Below are 20098 nucleotides of genomic sequence, written 5' to 3'. Positions count from 1 at the left end.
CTTAAGAGAAATATTCAATTTTAACCACTCATATGCGTGGTTAAGGCAGTGCGCAATCTAACTGCTTGGATGGGAGGGCACAGGAAGAGGAAGGATAGAGAGATGTGATATGGTGAGTGGGGCTTGGACCGGATTTTGGAGGGGCGAGAGGGTGGTTTTAGGGGTGGGGGTAGTTTTTAGGGCTTGGAGGGCAGGTATGTTTTCAGGACTCAGGGGGTCTGGGTTATTTGGAGGGCTCGGGGGGAGTGTTGGGATAGTTTTTAGGGCACAAGGGGGGGGGGGGGTTGGGGTTGTTTTTAGAGCTCGAGGGGGTCAGGATTATTTTTGGGGCTTAGTGGGTTGGGGTTGTTTATAGGGCTCAAGGGGGAGGTTGGGGTTGTTTTTAAGGCTCGGGGTCTGGGTTTGTTTGAAATGGTTTCTCTAGTTGTCATGTTGCTACCCTGTCCAAGTAGGAACCCTTCTTCCTTGTAAGGATAAGGGGGATACACTTCTGAAATAAACCCTGCTCACCCCCTGGTAGCTTGTCATGAGCAGTCAGGCTTATCTCCGAGCCAGTGTGTGGGAAGCATTTGCACATAACCAACAGTAATACAGTGAAAATACTACAAAAGGACACCACAGCAGTTTTAGAAAAATAACCAACATTAATCTGTGCAAACAAGAACAAAACGATAAAGGAGCAACATACAGTAATAAAATAGATGCACTTTGCAATAATAACTTAAAAAATGAAGTATCTTGAAGCCGGTAGCTCCGCCCGGGGCTACCATGTGGTGAAAACAACAGAATCCAACAGTTCCGGACAACTGCGTCGGTATGGACCGGAGTTAGTGCCATCAGACTCGTAAACAGTGCCTTTGGTTCTGGTGGACCACTTTGGTGTGAGCCGGTCGTGGCAACTGTCTCGGCTGCGATGTGAAGCATAGTGTACAGCATGCGGTGCCCTCAAGTCACAGTGCAGGTAGTAGCTCGGTGACGGTCATCCAGCGGTGTTGGTGAGACCAGAGCTGCGGTGAGGGGACTGTACTTGTGAGGATGCTGACAGGTCACTGTGCAAGCGACTGTGCCGGTTGATGGTAGCTGGTGTGGGTTGGTCCAGACTGCTGTGTGGGATGGGGCAGTGGGTAGTGTGACTTACGAGCGGTGCCCTCAAACCACAATGTGGTCTCTGGTGTCGAGGACAGCAGGCACGGTGCAAGCAGCGGTATGGTGGCGCGGCGGTTGCCATCATCGGTGAGACCAGGGTTGCGGTGCGAAGTGCGGCGGTGTCCTCTGCGGTGCCTTCAGGACACAGAGTCAGGAACGGTGTCGGTGACCGTGTCGGCTGCTTTCCCCCTATGTGGCAAATGAAACCCACCATTCCAGAGGCGGCACCCTGAGGTCAGTGAAATCTTCGCTGTCCCTGAGACTTGTGAACAGGAGGCAAGTTTTATTACTAGCCCTTAGAGATACTCGGCACAAGTGAAGAAAGTTCATTCCAGTCCTTTCCCTGCCCAAGGCTGAAGCAGCAAAGCAGCAATGTAATGTAATTTATGTGGTCTTGTAAAGCGCACTGCTGCCCTGAGGCGTTGTGGCGCTGTAGACTGCTGGGGAACCCTTCCTGGCTATCCCTGTGAGATGGTCCCTACTGGGTATCTCCAAGGTGAAACCAGGCATCCCTGGCGAATGTGGGGGACCGTTGTAGAGATGAGGCAAGCTAATGCCCAGAGTTGCCGAGTGTGATCCCTGGTTAGAGTAGGCACCGAGGCGAGAATTATCGAGTCTGCTGACCCTGGTCCACGACCCTGCCTCGTCGGGAATTGAACCCTGGCCCCGGGCCGTTCTCTGCCGCCTCTAACCAGTGAGCCACACCACTCCAGCAACACAGCAAAGGGGCAGAACTCCTCCTGGTAGTTCTTCCAGCTCTTCTTCTTGGCAGGTTCCTTGATCCAAGCGAGTTCTCTGAAGTCTTCTATCTCCCTGAGACTTCTAACAGGAGGCAAGCTCTACTTCAAGTCCTTGGAGACAGCAGGATAAATAAAGTACAATCCAGTCCTTTCCCTGCCCAAGACAGAAGCACTGAGCAGCAGGCCAACACAGCGAAGCACGCAGCAAAGTGGCAGTTCCTCCTGACAGGTTTTCCAGCTCTTCTTTCTGGCAGTTTCCTTAGTTCAGCAGTAGTCTCAAGTTCTGGGGTTTGGGCCCCAATATGTATACCACATTTTCCATTGTTCTCTTGTGGCAAAAGTCTCACAGCTCAGTCCAAACCAGTTCTTTCCTCTCTGGCCCAGCTTCCCGACAGGAGGCGGAGACAGCATTGTGCAAGGGAGACAGGGCCTATTCAGGTGCAAGGGAAATATCCTCCCACCACTCTAAATGCAGACCAGGCCTATTCAGGTGTTAGTGAACCTCCTCCCACTACTCTGAATGCAGACCAGATCTATTCAGGTGCTAGTGAAACTCCTCCTACTACTCTGAATGCAGCCTAGGTCTATTCAGCCCAGCCCTGACTCATCCAGGAAAGGCAAGACTCCCCCCCGCCACCCACCAATGGCTGTCTGCAATTAATGCACATCCCGAGCCTCTGTCACTCCAAAACCATACAGTCAATACACAAACCAGCAGAGGCACATAGGATGGCTAAGCAAGAAAATACCCACTTTCTAAAAGTAGTATTTTCAAACACACAACATAAAAATCATCTTAACTAAAATATACATTTTTACATTCTGAGTTCATGGAAACTAAACTCCATTTCTCTATCTCGTTCCAATGGGAAGTTATACTTGTTAGATATTACAAAGTACCCTCCATTCTATCCTATGGGACAGATAGCCTTTCCATAGTGAAAAATTAAATACACTGTATTTCACTATCAGAGCATGTCACACACACCAGTACATGTCCTGCATTTCACATACACTGCACCCTGCCCACAGGGATACCGTGGACCTACCTTAGGGGTGTCTTACATGTAAGAAAAGGGAAGGTTAGGGCCTGGCAAGTGGGTGCACTTGCCAAGTCGACATGGCAGTCTCAGCTGCGTGCAGACACTGCAGTGGCAGGTCTGAAAATGTATTTATTTGCGGGTTTATATCGCGCTTGAATCGACTCCTACCGGAGTATCTCTGCGCCCAAAACACCAGAAGCATGGTCAAGCAGTCAATGGATAGCAGATTAATTCTGAAACAGGAATGTTTGAGCTTCTTCCTGAAGCTCAAATGTTCAGAACATTGCCTCAATGCAGAGGGAAGCTGGTTCCACAAAGTGGGACCAACTACAGATAGGGCCTTGCCACCCTGTCTGGCCTTTCTCACAGCTGGCACTCTCAGGAGAAGCTGGTTACTGGACCTAAGGGACCGAAACTGGTTGTATGGAATGAATTTATCTCTCCAGTGCGGTGGCCCTAATCTGTTTAGGCTCTTGTGTATTAAACAGCAGGTCTTGAATTTTACCCTATTTCGGACTGAGAGCCAATGCAATTTCTCCAAAAGGGGTTTAGATGGTGTCCTAGGGGGGCATTTAGTACCAGCCTGGCAGCGGTGTTTTGAATCATCTGGAGTTTGGCCAATACTCCATCATTTGCCGATAGCAGGAGGCCATTACAATAGTCGAAACGACTAAGTATCAAAGCTTGCACCAAGGTTTTCCTGGTGAAGTCTGGTAGCAGCGGAAAAACCTTTCGCAGCAAGCCAATGACATGGAAGCAGGAACCCACAGTGATGTTACAATGCTGCTTAAAAGAGAGTTCACGATCCAAACGTACTCCCAGATTTTTCACCACCAATTTAGGGTCTGGGACCGGGCCAAGGTCTTGCGGCCACCAGTCGGGGTCCACAGGATCTTTTCTATCTCCAAAGAGCATAACCTCCGTTTTACCTACGTTACACTGGAGGCAATTCGATGTCATCCAATTTGCCACTGCCTTCATGCCATTGGAAAAAGATGTTTTCACCTCGTAGGTAAGAGTTTTAAAAGGAAACAGGAGCTGGGTATCGTCTGCGTAGGATACCGGGATGAAACCGAACTCTCTCAAGATTATAGCCAGGGGGGCCACGTAGATGTTAAAAAGAGTTGGGCTCAAACAGGAGCCCTGTGGCACCCCCTTGGTGATCTTAGTCTCCACCGAACGAAATGCGCCCATACTAACCGATTGGGTCCGGTTAGTATGGGCGTTTGAAAGGCTGTGTGTGTGGGTGGCACGATCAGTGCTGCAGGCCCACTAGCAGCATTTGATTTACAGGCCCTGGGCACACACAGTGCACTGTACTAGGGACTTAGTAGTAAATTGAATAAGCCAATTATGGAAATACCAATCCATAATAACAATTTACACACAGAGCATATGCTCTTTAGCACTAAACAGAAGTGGTAAATGCCCATAGTCCTAAAACCAACAAAAATGGGGTCAAAAACAGGAGGCCAAAAAGTCTGGGGGTAAACCTGCTGAAAGAGCGAAGTCTAACAGGGTAGTTTTTAGGGCTAAGGAGGGGGGAAGGGGTTGTTTTTAGGTCTGGGGGATCAGTTTGTTTTTAGGGTTCAGGGCGTGGGGGGGCTGGGGTGTGATTTTTACCACACATATCCCTTTACCAGTCAGGCCTTTACCACAAAATTGTGTGATAAAGGCATGCATGGTAATAGAATGCATTGTTAAGATGCATTAGTTGTTCTGACAGCGTTGTAGAGGCACACGTGGTTTAGCCTCTGTCATACAACCATTTACTATCACTCTACATAATAGTGTGCTTCTCACACTAGGACCTTGATGTTCAGGATCTTCCCAGGATCTTTCCAGGACAGTATCAGCCTGGACAGTTGGCACCACTTTCTGTTGAAGGGATGGGGAGAAAATATGAAAAAGTAATTGCGCAAAACGATTTTGCCACACTGGTACACTTTTAGGGGCACATGCATCAAAGGAAATTGTATTCTCAAATGGTGCGAATCTCAAAATTCGGCCGTTTGCAAATGCAATTCCCATTTTTGAAATGCATTAACATTTTTGTAATTTTCGCAATTTAAGAAATCGCAAAATTGCGATTTCTTAAATTGCGATTGCATTTAAGTAATCTCAAATTGAGATTCCTTAAATGTAATGCATCAAACTCTAAAAATTTGCGAATTCGCAAATAAGGGGAGCAAATTACCATGAAGTTGACCTTCATGGTAATTTGCGAAAACTTTGAAAAATGCACTAAAGTGCATTTTTCAAAGTTCCATTTTACACACACATGCCCTTGGGGCATGTGAGTGTGCAAAATGTACTTCTAAGCAGATTTCAGAGCTGCAACAGGGTGTCCTTTGGACACCCCTGCACCCTTGAAATTGCATTCTTAATTTGCGAATTTCTAATGGTGAATTGTAAATTAAGAATGTCTTTCCATTCATTTCTATGGGCCTCTAGGCCCATAGGAATGGATGGGGAGGTATTCCTTAATTGCGATTCTCAATTAGAGAATTGCAATTAAGGAATTTTAAGAAATCGCTATTTTTATAGCGATTTCTTGATGCATTGCAGTTTGCAATTCCTTAATTGCGATTCCGTATTTTTCGTAATTAAGGAATCGCAAAATGCAATATTGATGCATGTGCCAGTTAGAAATGTACCCATCACCAGGAAGGTAGTAGTATAGTTTAGTACCAGTATGTGAACTTCTCAGTGACGTAGAGGAACAAGTTATAGCAAGGGATGTATGATAAAGGGATAGTCACAAGCAAAGATGTGTCTGTTCTGGTATTTACCTGTCTAGCGTTTCCAGCCTGGTTATTCTGTACTCCATTCAGAGATTTGAAAATCATTACTCTGGCGCTGCATTTAAGACAACAGCAAATTTGTCAGTCAAGGATCATATGTACCACAGTGCTATGGGGCATTACTGATGGCACACACCTGTTATAGGTTTCTGTGCTGCTTTGAGTGCTTCCACAGTTGGTGTATATCTCTGTAAAAAACATACAACTTCTGGGGCCAATGGTGTGCACCGGGAAAGGGGGAGGGGGCGCTCTCCCTTGTGTACTGCTGTGCATCATTTAAAGTCAGGACCATCAAACAAGGTTGAGCTCGCCTTCAGAGCTTTAATAAAGTGAAATGTCAGGAGATTATGTTGAGTGCAAATGGAACAATACAAACTGCTTAAAAAACGTAATTGAAAACTGATCAGTATTTTGGTGCTTAAATGTAGCGTAAACAAGCGTTGGCAAGGTCAGTAGGTCTCACTTGTGCAAGCTACTGGCTTTGCCATTTGTCGTTTTTCTCCTAGATGGTTTCCGTTGGTGTGCACATGCGGGAGCTATAGTTGAATGAATTTAAATACATTCATTGAAAGATGGTCACCGCTGAGGCTTGTGTATCAGCTGAAGGGGCGCAAGATGAGGTAGAGAGGAAGAGAAAATAGTTCCTAATATACACTGCACCTCCAAGTCTGATATCAACAGTGGGAAGATATATACCATCTAATCAAGCACAGTGAAACTGAAATAGGGACAAAAACCATTGAATCAGGACCCAGTCATTAGTAAGGGTCTTGCCCAAAGCTGACTCTCAGTACCATATGGTTTATAATCGGTCTTTGAAAGCAGGCAAACGAAACATACAATACTTGCAGATAAGAAGATTGTTTCTATCTGCTCATTAGGTAGCAAACAGAAACTGAAGAAAATAATATAGTGTGTACTGTGTAATGTCTGTGTTCACTGGACGTTAGTTTGTGTGCCTTCGACAAGTTACCTCAATTAAAGCAATAACCACTTGCAGAAGCAGGGCACCTGGTGCACCCAGGAGAGCACTCAGAACCGGGGTACAGTCTACGGATATACTTAACAGAGGTCACCTTTGATCTTATGCATCTGATACAAAAATGGCATTTTTGGAAAAGTTGTAGCTTCCTCTTTATCTAATCAGTAGGTGAAAACCTAGTGTTGAAACTAAGAGTTACTCGCATTTGAGCCATGGTTCAAAGCAGGTGTCTTCCACTCATAAAGGCAAAACATTATTATCTGCTGTTTTGTAGATCTCTGACAGAAGTGGCTGCAAAAAAAATGTCTACACCATATTTCCATGTTCGAGTGGCCTTTGCAGTGGCGACTGCCCAATACTAAAATGGGGGGGGGGAATTGGGGGGAATAATATATATTTTTTAAACTGACCTGATGATGTGATTGCCTTGGTCCTCCTCTCCGGCCTTCCTCCCAGCATGCACTAGGACACAGGCTCCCCATCCAATCCAGGTGCTGCTCTCATGCTATTCCTATCCTGAGCTTTACAAACAATAGAATCCGGCAACCATTTTTCTTTTGCTGCTAATTATTTCAGCAGACTAGGGGCCAATATTTATTATCCTTGGTCCCGGCTACATTATTTCGCCATGATTTATACATTTGTTAAGGAAACATTTCTACAACTTTATAAGTCTGAAAATATGTGGTGATACGCTTTCAAATCAATATTGCTCTGTGCTTGTTTTCAATTGGTCAAAACAGAAGACATTCATAAACAGTACATTTTGTCAAATAAAACAATTGTGCTTAAGTTCAGTGCCTGTGTGAATCATACTAACAATTATAAAATTACACCAGTTTGGAATTTATACATTTATTCTATTAAGGAGCACTCTCCTTGAACCCAACAGGTTTCCTCTTTTGGAGAGTTGCTCTCCTTGAGGAGAATATTCGGCATCTGTGGGGATAATTCAATGTTCATGTTCCCTCTACAGATTCTGGGACTAATTTAATCAGTCTCCATCAAGGTGGAAGAAAAAGGAAAGAGCCGGCGCGTTTCAAATCCCTGTTCTACTCAAGGGATTATCTTCAGGGCAATAACACGGGTAGGATTACCACCCTCCCTGTGAAACAAAATGTCTGAGAAAGATACACTCTCATTTTCAGAAACCCATATTGTCCCTTCTCGTCAATATCATTGAGCACCACAGCTAAGCAGCACTATGAATCGGAGAGACTCATTCGTCTGAACAAGAAGCATATTAGAATTCAGCTTCATGGACATTTCTTGTTGTAAAAGCATCGGTCAAAAAATCATAAGGGCCGATTTCACATCGTTCACCAAGAAAAAAGACCTAAGAGCGCAATGGAACATGAGACCTATTGAGGGCCACCATAATGAGGCAATTGCTCTGTTTGCGACAACACAATTGAAGGTTATGAATTCACGCATGAGTCAATAAAATTGACTCATAAAGAGTTTTCAAATTGTAAAACCAAAAACACAGTGTATGCAATTCAGTGCCCATGCCCTAAACTAAATATATAGGGAAAACAAACCAGCAAACAAACCAAAGGATAGTGCAACACCACTTGAGGATTAAGAAAAAGGTTCTGACAGCCCCTCCGGTGTCTAATTTTCTGAAAAAGAAACACTCAGAAAAAGACTTTGTATGGACAGTGTACTGAAACAACCACCACTGGGTGGCAATGTGGACACCATGTTACTGAAAAAAGAGGCATATTTAATATTAAAATTCAATTGTACCCTGAAAGGGTTAAACGAAATGTCCGAATTGAATAAAACCATAAATTAGCAGCTCACCACTCAAAAATAGAAAGAATGTGGATTAGGACTTCACAAGCGAAAGACGTGTAATGTTTTGAAATACATCGCCCAGAAACCACCAAATAAAGCACTTCCTGTTCAAAAGTAGAAAAAAAATGTTCTGCAAACTGGAAAAGCTGACACGAAGAAATCAGTCAGTAAAGACACTGAACCTCAGAGGACGCCCGTAAAGTTCATTGTGCAATTCCTAAGTAACTGAATGGAAGCAGTAAATCTAAAAAGCCCCGTACTTTTGATAAACTGGCTTCACAAATGATGTCCCTTTCTCCGGCCTCAGATTTAATTCACAAGCCTCACTGCAGGCTGACCGGGCCCTTTACAGAACAAAACAGAACTGGACTACAATGTTGCAATTATGAGTAAGTTTTATTTCCAATTTAAACCACTGTCTCACTGTGGAACATTTGTACGAAGATACAATGTTGCCTCTTACTATTGCCGAAGTCTTTACATTGAACTTGAGTATAAAAAGACCCGGCAGCTTTGGTGTAACTAGCTCACAGTGTAACCGAGAGGCCTGCTACAACATAAACTTTATCGGACATACAGCAACTCTTTAAGTAAGCCAAAAACACATTTCTTCTTCTTTTTGTGAAATGTTCTTTTTATTCAAATACAAATACAAGAAAAAACAACACTGGCTGTTCGTTATTTCAGAGCATTTAAAAAGTGACACAACCCAGAAAAGAAACTTACTTTTAAGTCAGGAAGATTGTTTACCAGCACAACTCGGGTACCAGAGTTTCTTTCCTATACTGAACAAGCAGTGATAGAGAGAAGGGACACAACATACTGAATATTTTCTTTTTTTCTTCATTCATTTCAGATTACACCGTGTTATTGCCCTGTAGATAATCCTTTGAGTAGAATAGAGATTTGATTTTTTTTCTTCCACTTTGATTGAGAGTGTTTACATTAATCTCAGAATCTGTAGAGGAAACATGAACATTGAATTATCCCCACAGATGCCGAATATTCTCCTCAAGGAGAGCAACTCTCCAAAAGAGGAAACCTGTTGGGTTCAAGGAGAGTGCTCCGTAATAAAATAGATGTATAAATTACAAAGTGGTGTAATTTTATATTTGTTAGTATGATTTACACAGGAACTGAATTTAAGTATAATTCTTTTATTTGACAAAATGTACTGTTTATGAATGTCTTATGTTTTGACCATTTGAAATCGGCACAGAGCAATATTGATTTGAAAGTGTATCACCACATGTTTTCAGACTTATAACATTGTAGAATTGTTTCCTTAAAAAATGTAAAAATCATGGTGAAATAATGTAGTCAGGACCAGGTCTTATAAATATTGGCCCCTAGTCTGCTGAAGTAAACAGAAGCAAAAGAAAAAATGGTTGCTGGGTTCTATTTTTTTTTAAAGCATTATTAACGCCCCACCTGGCCACCAATATAGGACGTAACCTCCTTTCTTAGCTTCATAGCATGAGAGCAGCACCAGGATTGGTCTGAGCGGCGTGGTTTGCTTATCAGACAGTGCCTAGGAGCATGTGACGTTTTCCAGCCCGGCTGTGCAATACAGCTAGTTTGGAGAAAAACTAAGTATGCCTACTACTCGTCCCTGCTTTGCCCGGCTCTCCCCTCCCTACACCGCTGGCATTGGTTCATTCAGTCAGCAGTCATTTTATTTTTCGCTTGGCTGCTTGCTGATTGACTGACCGGTGAGGCGACGCTCCTCCGCCATTACGGTGGAACCGCTCCTGGGCATCTTAGCCTTTTGTGGTGTAAGTAGCAATTGCCTCTAGATAATAACAACTCTAAAATCACGGTTAGGGAGTACACTGCTCTGCATGCTGCTCTGGAAATGGCCCAACCCAGATCAGTGACTGGGGGTGAGTGTTTGAAAAGTTTCAGTGCTCCGTCCGTCATCTCCTAGTGTTTGCTTTGTTCGCCCTAAATTGCCAGGGTATGCCCAGACATGGGTCCCTTGCTCACTTTGCCACTGGATTCAAGCTAGCCTGGCTTATGGGGGGTGTTACCACAAAACCGGTCCCAGGATGCTTGTTTCCAGTCCATGGAAAACCTGGCTTGGCAGTTCGGGCTGGACTGTTCCCATGAGGCACAGGGTCAAGACTGATTTGCATATAGCTGGGTCTGAACTGGGGTGGCAGAGGGGGCTAAAGAACGATGATGGATTCAACCCAGGTCTGTGACTGGGGGTGAGTGTTTGAAAAGTTTAGCACTCCGTCCATCATCTCCTTGTGTTGGCTCTGGGAATGACACCTTACCTAGGCTGATTTGACTCCTCTTGAGAGAGAACGCTGCTTGCGATTCCGCTGAGGCTTCATAAGATGGCATTTAAGTTTCCCATTGGGGCAGTCTGAGGGGGCTAGCACTGAGATATGACCTCTTGATGAAGTGTTATCTTGAAGCTTGTTACACTTTGTTTTTTTTGTGTAAATTCTACCAGTAATTTATCAAGATGTACCTGCCTCCAATTGTTAGGAACCGGGGCATGCGGACAACTCTGGCTGGCCTGGAGTACTTGCAAACAATGGAGTCCTCCTCTTTCTGTGGCAATATTTGCTCCTTCCTGAAATGTGCCATTAAAAGGTGGAATGCAATGTTGTTTTAGATGTTTTTAGGCCTGTTTAATTTTCTAAGCATCAATAGCAGTACCATGGTGCTGCTTATCAATGTGTTTTGCTTTTATAGTTGTTTTTATTAGGAGAACTGACTAGAAGGGCTAAACAAGAAATAAGAAATATGTATTGTAATGCTTGTTTGGCCACTCTTTTTCCAAATGAGATGGAATGTCATTTAATATGCTATGGATTTTTAACATGACCTGTACAGCCTCACAGCTTTTGTACTTGTATGGCCACATTCATGACCAGAATAAAGAATTATAATAATAATAATAATACGAACAACAACTCAATATCTGATTTCTGCTAACAAAGTTTTTTGTTAGTTGAATTAAGATTTCAAGTCGTAAGAGTAATTGATATCTGTACTGCACTATTAGTTATTGTATCATGTCCCAAAAGAGTTGTTTTTGCAAATATGCAATTGTGTAGTGAAAGTGAAGGCAATTTGAATTATTCCATAGTGCCGCGGGGTATGATCCTTCACTTTTATTGTGAATACAGACCTGTGCGGGTAGTAACATTTGGTATGTACCTTCACCTTGCATAGAATACTGACCTGCAGTGATAGTGCCAGTGTGCATGTACTTTCAGTTTGCATAGAAAGCAGACCTGCAGCTATAGTGGCTTTAAGTATGTGCCTCACTATGTACCTTCACTTGGCATAGAAGGCATATCTGCAATGGCAATGCCCTTGGGTGTGTTCCTTCACTATGTGCCTTGACTCTGCATAGAATGTTGACTGGCATTGTTAGTGTTATTGTGTATGCTCTTCACTTTGCCTAGAATGCATACCTGTACTGGCAATGCCCTTCGGTCTGTAGCTTCACTTAGACTGCTGACCTGCAATGGTAGTGCCACGGGGTATAAACCTTCCTTTTTGCCAAGAATGCAGACCTGCACGGGTAGTAACATTTCTTAGAAGGCATACCTGCGGTGGCACTGCCCTGGGGTGTGTACCATCACTTTGTGTCTTCACTCTGCATAGAATGCTGACCTGCATTGGTAGTGCTATTGAGCATGTAGATTTCACTTTGTATAGAATGTTGACCTCCAAAAGTAGTGGTATTAGGTGTGTAGCTTAATTTTGCATAGAATGCTAGCCTGCAACCGTCGTGCCATTAAGTATGTACCCTCAATGCATAGAAAGAAGATTTGCAGTGTTAGTACCACTGGCAATGTTTTTCCCTTTGCATAGAATGCTGACATGCAATGGTAGTGGCATTGGCTATGTACCTTCCGTTTATGCTTTCATTTTGCATAGTAAGCTGACCTGCATCAGTAGGCCCTTTGGATATGATCCTTCACTTTACCTGAGATTAGATATGTACTTTTATGCTGCATAGAATGCTGACCTATAGTGTTAATGCTACTGGTACGTACCTTTGCTTTGTGTGGAATGCTGATATGCTGTGGCAACGTCATTGGGTCTGTAGCTTCACTATTTACCTTCACTGTGCATAGAAAGTTGACCAGGGGCCTGATGTACCACCATTTTTTGCGGTCGCAAACCGGAAATCTGCACATTTGCGAGAGCAAAATAGGTCTCTGCAATGTACAAACCCTATTTTGCGAGTCGGTAACATATTACACACTCGCAAAATAGAGTTTGTGACTCGCTATTAGGAAGGGGCGTGCCAAGGGCGTCCCTTCCTAATCACGAGTGTCACTTCCATGTATGATTGTTTCGCATATCGCAATTGCGGTTGCAAAATACTTGCAGTTTACCACCTATTTCAAAAAGGTGGTAAGCTACTCACAAACAGAAAGTCCCCTTTGTGACTGGCAGTGAAAATATTTTTTAGAACAGGCAGTAGTCCCACGGACCACTGCCTACTCTTAAAAAAAAACCAGAAACGTTTCATTTTCTTTTTAAATGCATCCTTTTTCCTTTATACAAAAAGGGGCTGCATTAAAAAAAATGCTTTATTCAAAAAGCAGACACAGACATTGTGGTCTACTGACCCCAACAGGCCACTATCCGTGTGAGTGCTGTCCATTCCCAATGGGGTTGCAAACTGCAACCTGCCTCATGAATACTAATGAGGCAGGTCGTTTGGGAACACATTGGCAATCGCAAACAGTGTCTGAGACACTGTTGTACATTTCATTTAGCGAGTCGCAAATTTCGAGTCGTAAAATGACCCAGTTTGCGTCTCGTAAAATGGAAGGGCCATGCATCTGGGCAAAGGAGTGTAGTGCCATTAGGTATATACCTAATCATAGAGTCCATGGATTTGTACCTTCACCATGCACCTTCATCTTGCACAAAGTGCTGTACTGCCCTGGCTGGCACAGACACCTTTAGACCCCATTGTGATGACTTCATTGTTGTCTTTTAATAGGTTCATTTCTTTGTTTTTCACAGGCAGTACCCGTTTTATTCCAAATCTGCTTGACGAACCATTGAAATCTCTGTTTACGTTTTAGGAATTACTACTGACAGCAAACGTTGGACAGTTCAAGTGCGCCGGCGCAGAAAAGTCGGAGAGTACCAAGGTAACAATGTTCCAAATCAGGGAAGACATGAACTGCCAAGGGCAGAACGTTTTAAAAGTTCGGTTCTTGTGCATAATTTAAGATATATATGTAGCTCTTCTACATCCCTTTGTCAAGTCAGCATTTAATTGATGCCAGCTAGGAAGCACTTCTCCTTATTGGCCAGCATCATTGATGTTTCACTTACTTTCTCACTCCTCTCTTAAAATGTTGCTCTCACTAATTCAGGATAATGGACCAATCAAATGCTTCTTGTTTTTGCTTCACAATGTCTTCTTGAATGTGCAGAACTGTAGGCATGTATCAAATGCCGTGTAAGTGACCGAGTTCCTCATTGTATTGTATTATAATTGGATTACTATAGAGCAAACTATCCTTGAGGAGTCGTTGAAGCGCCTTCTGGCAGGTAGCATGCTGCACCGTTATCCAGAGTTAGGGTTCATACAGTGGTCAATAGTTATTGTTGTATGTTGTCGGTTATTGGGTTAGAGTTAGACTTGTGCTCGTAGGTAACGGTTAGACCCATTTCCTCCAGCTCCTTGTTGTGGATTGAGTTAGTGGCAGTTAGGTGTGATTACTAGTAAGAGGGCATGCAAGTGGAGAATCAGATAACCACAGAGGCACAGGAGGTTGGATATTGGGAGGTTACAAAAAAGGTGAGTTTGTGATTTGTGATGGGTCGTAAAGGGATGAGCAGATAGGCTAAGAAAGGTTATACATTGTAAGGAATCTTTACCAAGAAGGTAAGTTTGTGATTTGTGAGGAGAGGTATAATTAGTTCCATTAGTATAGTAGAGAGTAAGGTGGACCGGCGTGCAACATAGAAGGCTACACTCAAGGCAGTGTACATCTTTTCTCAGTAAAACAAAGGTCTCTGTATTTTAATGTTTTGGAAATAACCACTAAAATTCATTAAAATTTTCAGGTTGCTTTAATTTGCTGGGGGTGATTTTAACCCAGAGTGTTTAAATAGTTATAAGTGAAGATGAAGTAATCATAGCACTTGTTGAAGCTTCTTCAGTCCTTTTCATGCAGGGAGCCATTCAGAGAGTCGTTTAGTAACGGGTGGTTTCAATAATGCAACATGACAGCTGACACGTGTTTCGTTCTGGGCGATGAACTTTTTCATGGTCAAAATATTGTTACAAGTCCACACTGGAGACTTCGAATAGTGTGGAAGCTCATGTCACAAGGAGCTACAAAGGCACTCCAGAGGCAGCGAGCAGCACCAGGAGCACTCGAGATAAGGAGCTACATGGCTGCTGTGGTGGCAGTAAGCAAAACCACCGCTCCGGTGACAAGGAGTTGCAGCATGAGCAGAGCAGACTGAGCTGCTGCAGGAGCAAAGGAAACAAGGAGCCGCAAGGGTGCAGTGGAGCCAGGAGCAGCAGCAAGAGCCCAGGGTGCAGCTGTCAACAGTGCAGCAGAGGCAGTGGCACTCGGGCTCCACGACGAGAGGGGCCAATTGTACCCAAATACAGCTATATTTTACTACCTGGCCAGGGGCAGGGGAGCCCATAGCAACTTTGCCATACCACTGGCAGAACCACCGGAGAAAAGGAAGCTTTGTCCAACTCATCACCGCTCTCATTCGCAAATCTGGATTTATACTTGGCTTTATTTTCTTATCTGATGACTTCCTGTTGGTATCTTCTAGGATGCTGGTCACCTTAGAAATTCCTATGACATTTTCCTGGCCTTGTCCAGTCCTCCTATTCTTTCGAAAGTATGGTCTTATCTAATCTTGGACATTCTCTTGCTGTTAGGATCTCCATTTTCCACTTTAGAAATCACACAAAGTTTAATACTGCTCTATACCTTGCCTGGTCCCACTACCAAATACATATATCTCAGAGCAAAGTCCTATTGTAGAGCAAATTCTTTTTTGCCTCCGTACACTAAGGAACTTGTTTTCGCTCAGTCCCATGGCAAGATTCTTGAGACAGCGTGACTGCTTGGTTTATGCCCATCCACCAATGCTATTTTTGTGAGGCCCAGGAAAGCGTATTACATTTTGATCAAGAAGACCTGCTCAGCCCACTTCGCTTTTATGACTGAATCTGCTAGCAGTTTGCTCTGTGACCTTTTCAAAATACCTCTTTGTGCCAAAGTCATGCCCATCTACTCTCCAGCCTTACAGCAACCTTTGCTGTTGTGATTCACAATTAATAACATTGATACTATCTACCATAATTTTCACTCTATTGATTCCACGCCTATTGTGCCAAAATCAGCTTCAGTTACTCTGCATTTTACAGATTTCTGTTCTCTTACAGTGGACACCACAGCTACTCCTTCTCTCACAATCAAATCAGGGTTTCCTTTAGATGCCTGTCTGGTCTATATACTCTCTAAGGCACTGTTAAGGACCGAATATTTGAATGTCTGTTGAGCCCCCATCTAGAAAGGGAAACTCCTCCCAGCAGCTTCAGTGCTACCCTGCACTTAATGTTATTTATGAATGGTGTTAAGTGTCTCTTTAAGAGGGTCCTAAGTGGGAGCGGGGGAAAACCTCCTTGTCAAACCTATGGATCTTGATTGAAGGCAAAGATTAGAAATAATGAGACTGGGCAACACCAAACTCCTCCTGAAGGAACAGTGGAAAAAGAGCCAGGCCAATATCTAGGAGAAAGATCCAGCAGAAGTTCTAACTTCAAAGAGCAAAAATCTGGGACACGAATAGAAGAAAATGAATGAAATGCCAGAAGAATGAATGAGAGGCCAGAGGAAGAACGTTTAAAATGTATATGGAATAATGCAGTGTAAAATAAGGGAACAAATGCGTTGTGATGAGTCATTCTGTTGGAAATGTCTCCTTATATCTATGGTCTAACAGGAACTGAAGTCACAGGAGAAAGACTTTCATCTTGGATTGGGATCCTTAGACAGCATGCTAAGGACTGACCACCACCTTCTAAAGACGAAGGGGAACCAAACAAGATGCCCAAATTTGAGATTTTAATCCCAGAGCTGTATTCTGCAGTCTCACCGAACGCTCTTGTGTCAGTCGTGTGCAAGAACATAAGAACACACCTAGGCAGGTTTGTCAGTGCGGGCGCCCAACTACATGCTGAGTTTGTCATCTCAGAATGCATCGCCTGCCTACAATGTCAATGTTTATTTTTCTTTGGCCAGCACAGGACCTCCGGTAACTCTGTTTTTGCACAGATGTAACAGACACTTGCTATTTTTGGTCTTGTAATCACCTCACACTGCCAAACTTCTATTTCTACTGCAGTGGTCCAGATTGAGTGGAAAGAGACCACGGTAGTCCCCCTCTTGAAACTCTACTGGCTTCAACATACGTTACAACTTTCACCTCATCTTGCTATTTACTTTTCCTTCCGAAATCTTTAAGAAAGAAATTAATTTCCCCGGGCCACACACCCTCAGGGTGGGGAAGGATTACGATTTACTATACATCCCTCAAGGGACTCATCCCATCCAAAGGTATCATGTCTACTGTAGCCATGCAATTAAATAAGAGGTAATCAATTTTTAAGGGAGTCTCCGGTTATTTTTTTGGGCTGATTCAATTTGTTTTTTATTCCTAAAACAAAGTAGAGGCACGATGAGGGAGTTATTAATGGGGCATCATACAATGCCCCCACATGACACTGGGAATTGGGTACAAAAAAGGCAGTTCTGTTTATATGTAGTTATTGTGCCATTCCTGAATAGGAAAGTACTCTGATGGGCAATGTCCCTTCCAAAGCTGCAGACCATTCTTTCATTCACAAACCATCATTAGGTGATCATAGTGCAATATGTGTCAAGACTTTAAAATGATCCAAACTGGGCTGGCTTTAAAAGACAGTGGTAACTCCTTAAATAGGTCTTCACAAAGATTCATTACGTTTTATCCCAGCTATGAATGCATGCCTAGAATAGAAATGTAGTACTTAAACTCCTAAAATGCTTATTTTTTTCTACTCTTTTCTGAATTAACGCTCGTGGCCTTAATAGTCCAAGGAAAGGGGCTTCATGTTTTGGGTGATAACCACTGACTTTGGCATTGACTATGCATCTACGTCATCACTATAGCCCTTGATTATCATAACTTCAGACTTCATTCTTTCAAGTTTCTCCTCCAGTCACTAATTTTAATCTACCTAGTACTGTGAATCATTTAAATTGAGGGCGGGGAGAACTAATGTGGTTCTTATTTTTTTGTTGGTCGCTTTTCTTTGTTCAGTAGGACTGGTGCAGTAAGGCATTCTTAGGCCACCACCTTGTGGTGGGGCCACATTATTGCAAAAGGCCAGAAGAATTACCTTTACTAAATTTCAGGAGAACGCTACAGCAGTCAAACTTCTCTTTTACCTAGCGCACTAAAACTCATTGAACTCCTACTGTTGTTCAGATACATCCACTTTCCATTGGGATGCTTAAAATGGCTGTTTAAAAATTCACATTTTGTTAGAAAATGTTGACAATTTTTTTGCCATGAATATACATATATGTATTTATGTGGTCTTTATATAGCGCAAACATAGCCAAAAGGCAGCAGAGGGTGTTACAGGGCTCAAGGCAGAGACATAGCATTTGATTAAAGGGGAAGAGCGAAAGTAGACTTTTACTGCATTTTGATGTAGTGTTTTCAAAGAAGTGCATACATGGAGACGGCCTTTTGCCTTATTTTTTTGTTTATGCACAACTTTGCCTCCAGTTTGATGGTGCCCTCGCTGCAGATGTGCCAAGAGACACCAGAAATAGTGAGCGTCTTGGCCTGATAGACAGAGCTGGTATCTGTGATGCCTTTGTAGGTGGTGTAGATGGTTTTGAAGATGGTGCCGGTTGGCAAGGGGAGTCAATGGAGTTCCATATAGGTGAGGGTAATTTGGCCATATTTCTTCAGGCTCTTGATGAGGGATGCTATTGCATGTTGGATGACCTTCAGGGGTGCCAGTGTGGAGTCAGGGAGGCCGTAGAGCTTAAAATAGTGCTTAAATTCACATTATTTTTTTTAGTCAGTGGGCTGTGGTTTGTGTATCTTTGTGAAAAGCAATAAAACAATAACATTTGTTTGTTAAAAAAATCTATATTTAACATTGCTCTAAAATTGATTTTTCTAATACTGACAGCGTGTGATCTCTGAAATTATGAAGGAGGAAGAAAACAAACTATCATTCAATGCACCTAAAGCTCGTCCTGTCCCTGCAGTCAAAGTGAGTGGATCTTGTATTTGTAAATTGTGAGCTGTACAACAATTATGATACAATTGGGTATTTGAAAACCACCCATTTGTTACTTGTTGATTGATATGACATAATAATTAAAGAAATTCATTGTGTTTGTTCATACTTTATACAAAAGGTAAGGTGACTATAAATGTACCCTATTTTAGATATTCATTTTCTGTATGTAGCACACAATCTGTATTCGAATGCAGTAATTTAAATCTTGTATTTCTGTAACTCCACCTGCTTTTACTTCATTCCATGGCCTCTCATTGGTGCGCCCCTTTCTGGTAGGTGTGTTCTGCATGAAGCACACACAACACCCTTGAGTTGTGCCTCATTGTCTTGCAACAGTTTTGGCCTTATCTCCTCGACCATCTTCGCTTCAGGATCGTCACTAGCGGCATCCTTTTTTTTTTAATATAAATCTTTTTATTATTTTAAATACAAGGAAAAAGAATAGACATATCCGGTGCCATACATTCATACATAATAATAGGGTGGGCAGGTACAATGACAGGATAGACGTGGAACAACAGAAGAATCTCTGAGACGCCTGTGCTAGTGAGTACGAATCAGGATTTGCAGCATTACAATCAACAAACAACTAAGCGCAGGCCCTCAGAGTCCGCCCACCCATGAAATCAGAATAGTAGAAGAAACATGGCAACCAGACACTGGAATTTAAACAAAATCAGGATATTTCATCAATATTACTAATAAGGGAGAGACTAAAGAAAAGATTGAGGAAAAAGAAAACCATATGAACAAAAAACAGAAATAAAACATTAAACCCATCCCCCCACCCTGCACCCCTGCATATGGCTATCGCCTAACCCCAAACCCAACTATCGTCCTACCTAACTAAGTTCTAAAAGTAGAAAAGAGAAAAAATGGGGGAGGGCATTTCCGTATGGGCTCCTGGTCCCCTTCCCCCCCCGCCAGAGACAAGCACTCCCTATGATGAAAATACAACTTTATCTGAGATCACAGAAAAAGTAAACTAGGGGGAGCTGTAATATACCACCCAGCCTCCCGTGAGTCCAACAGTTACAAACCCCACATCCATTAAGGGCATAGTACCTACTCCGGTCAATCGATCTCAGCCTTGGCCCTTCCGAACCATCATGCAAACCCCTCCCGGTAGGACCACTACGTCTACAGGAGAATCAAAGTGCAAAAATAGTCCGAAAAAATTCAGTCCAAAACAAATCAAAGTCAGTAAGTACTCAAGAACCCCATCCGCACAGAAACGCTCCCTCATG

At 43.1% G+C, this 20098-nt stretch overlaps 1 protein-coding gene across 1 annotated transcript in view; it reads left to right on the top strand.

The window, feature by feature from the left end:
* Nucleotides 1-20098, top strand: part of CFAP99 (cilia and flagella associated protein 99) — a 413087-nt gene that overhangs the window by 284461 nt on the left and 108528 nt on the right. The window contains exons 7-8 of the mRNA XM_086964541.1: nucleotides 13585-13653; nucleotides 18738-18821. Coding sequence (XP_086820667.1) covers nucleotides 13585-13653; nucleotides 18738-18821 — 153 coding nt within the window. The remainder of the gene's footprint in view (nucleotides 1-13584; nucleotides 13654-18737; nucleotides 18822-20098) is intronic.

The sequence above is a fragment of the Lissotriton vulgaris genome, chromosome 3_2 (assembly GCF_964263255.1).
Source record: "Lissotriton vulgaris chromosome 3_2, aLisVul1.2, whole genome shotgun sequence".
NCBI lineage: Eukaryota > Metazoa > Chordata > Amphibia > Caudata > Salamandridae > Lissotriton > Lissotriton vulgaris.
This window is presented reverse-complemented; position numbering and strand designations above follow the sequence as displayed.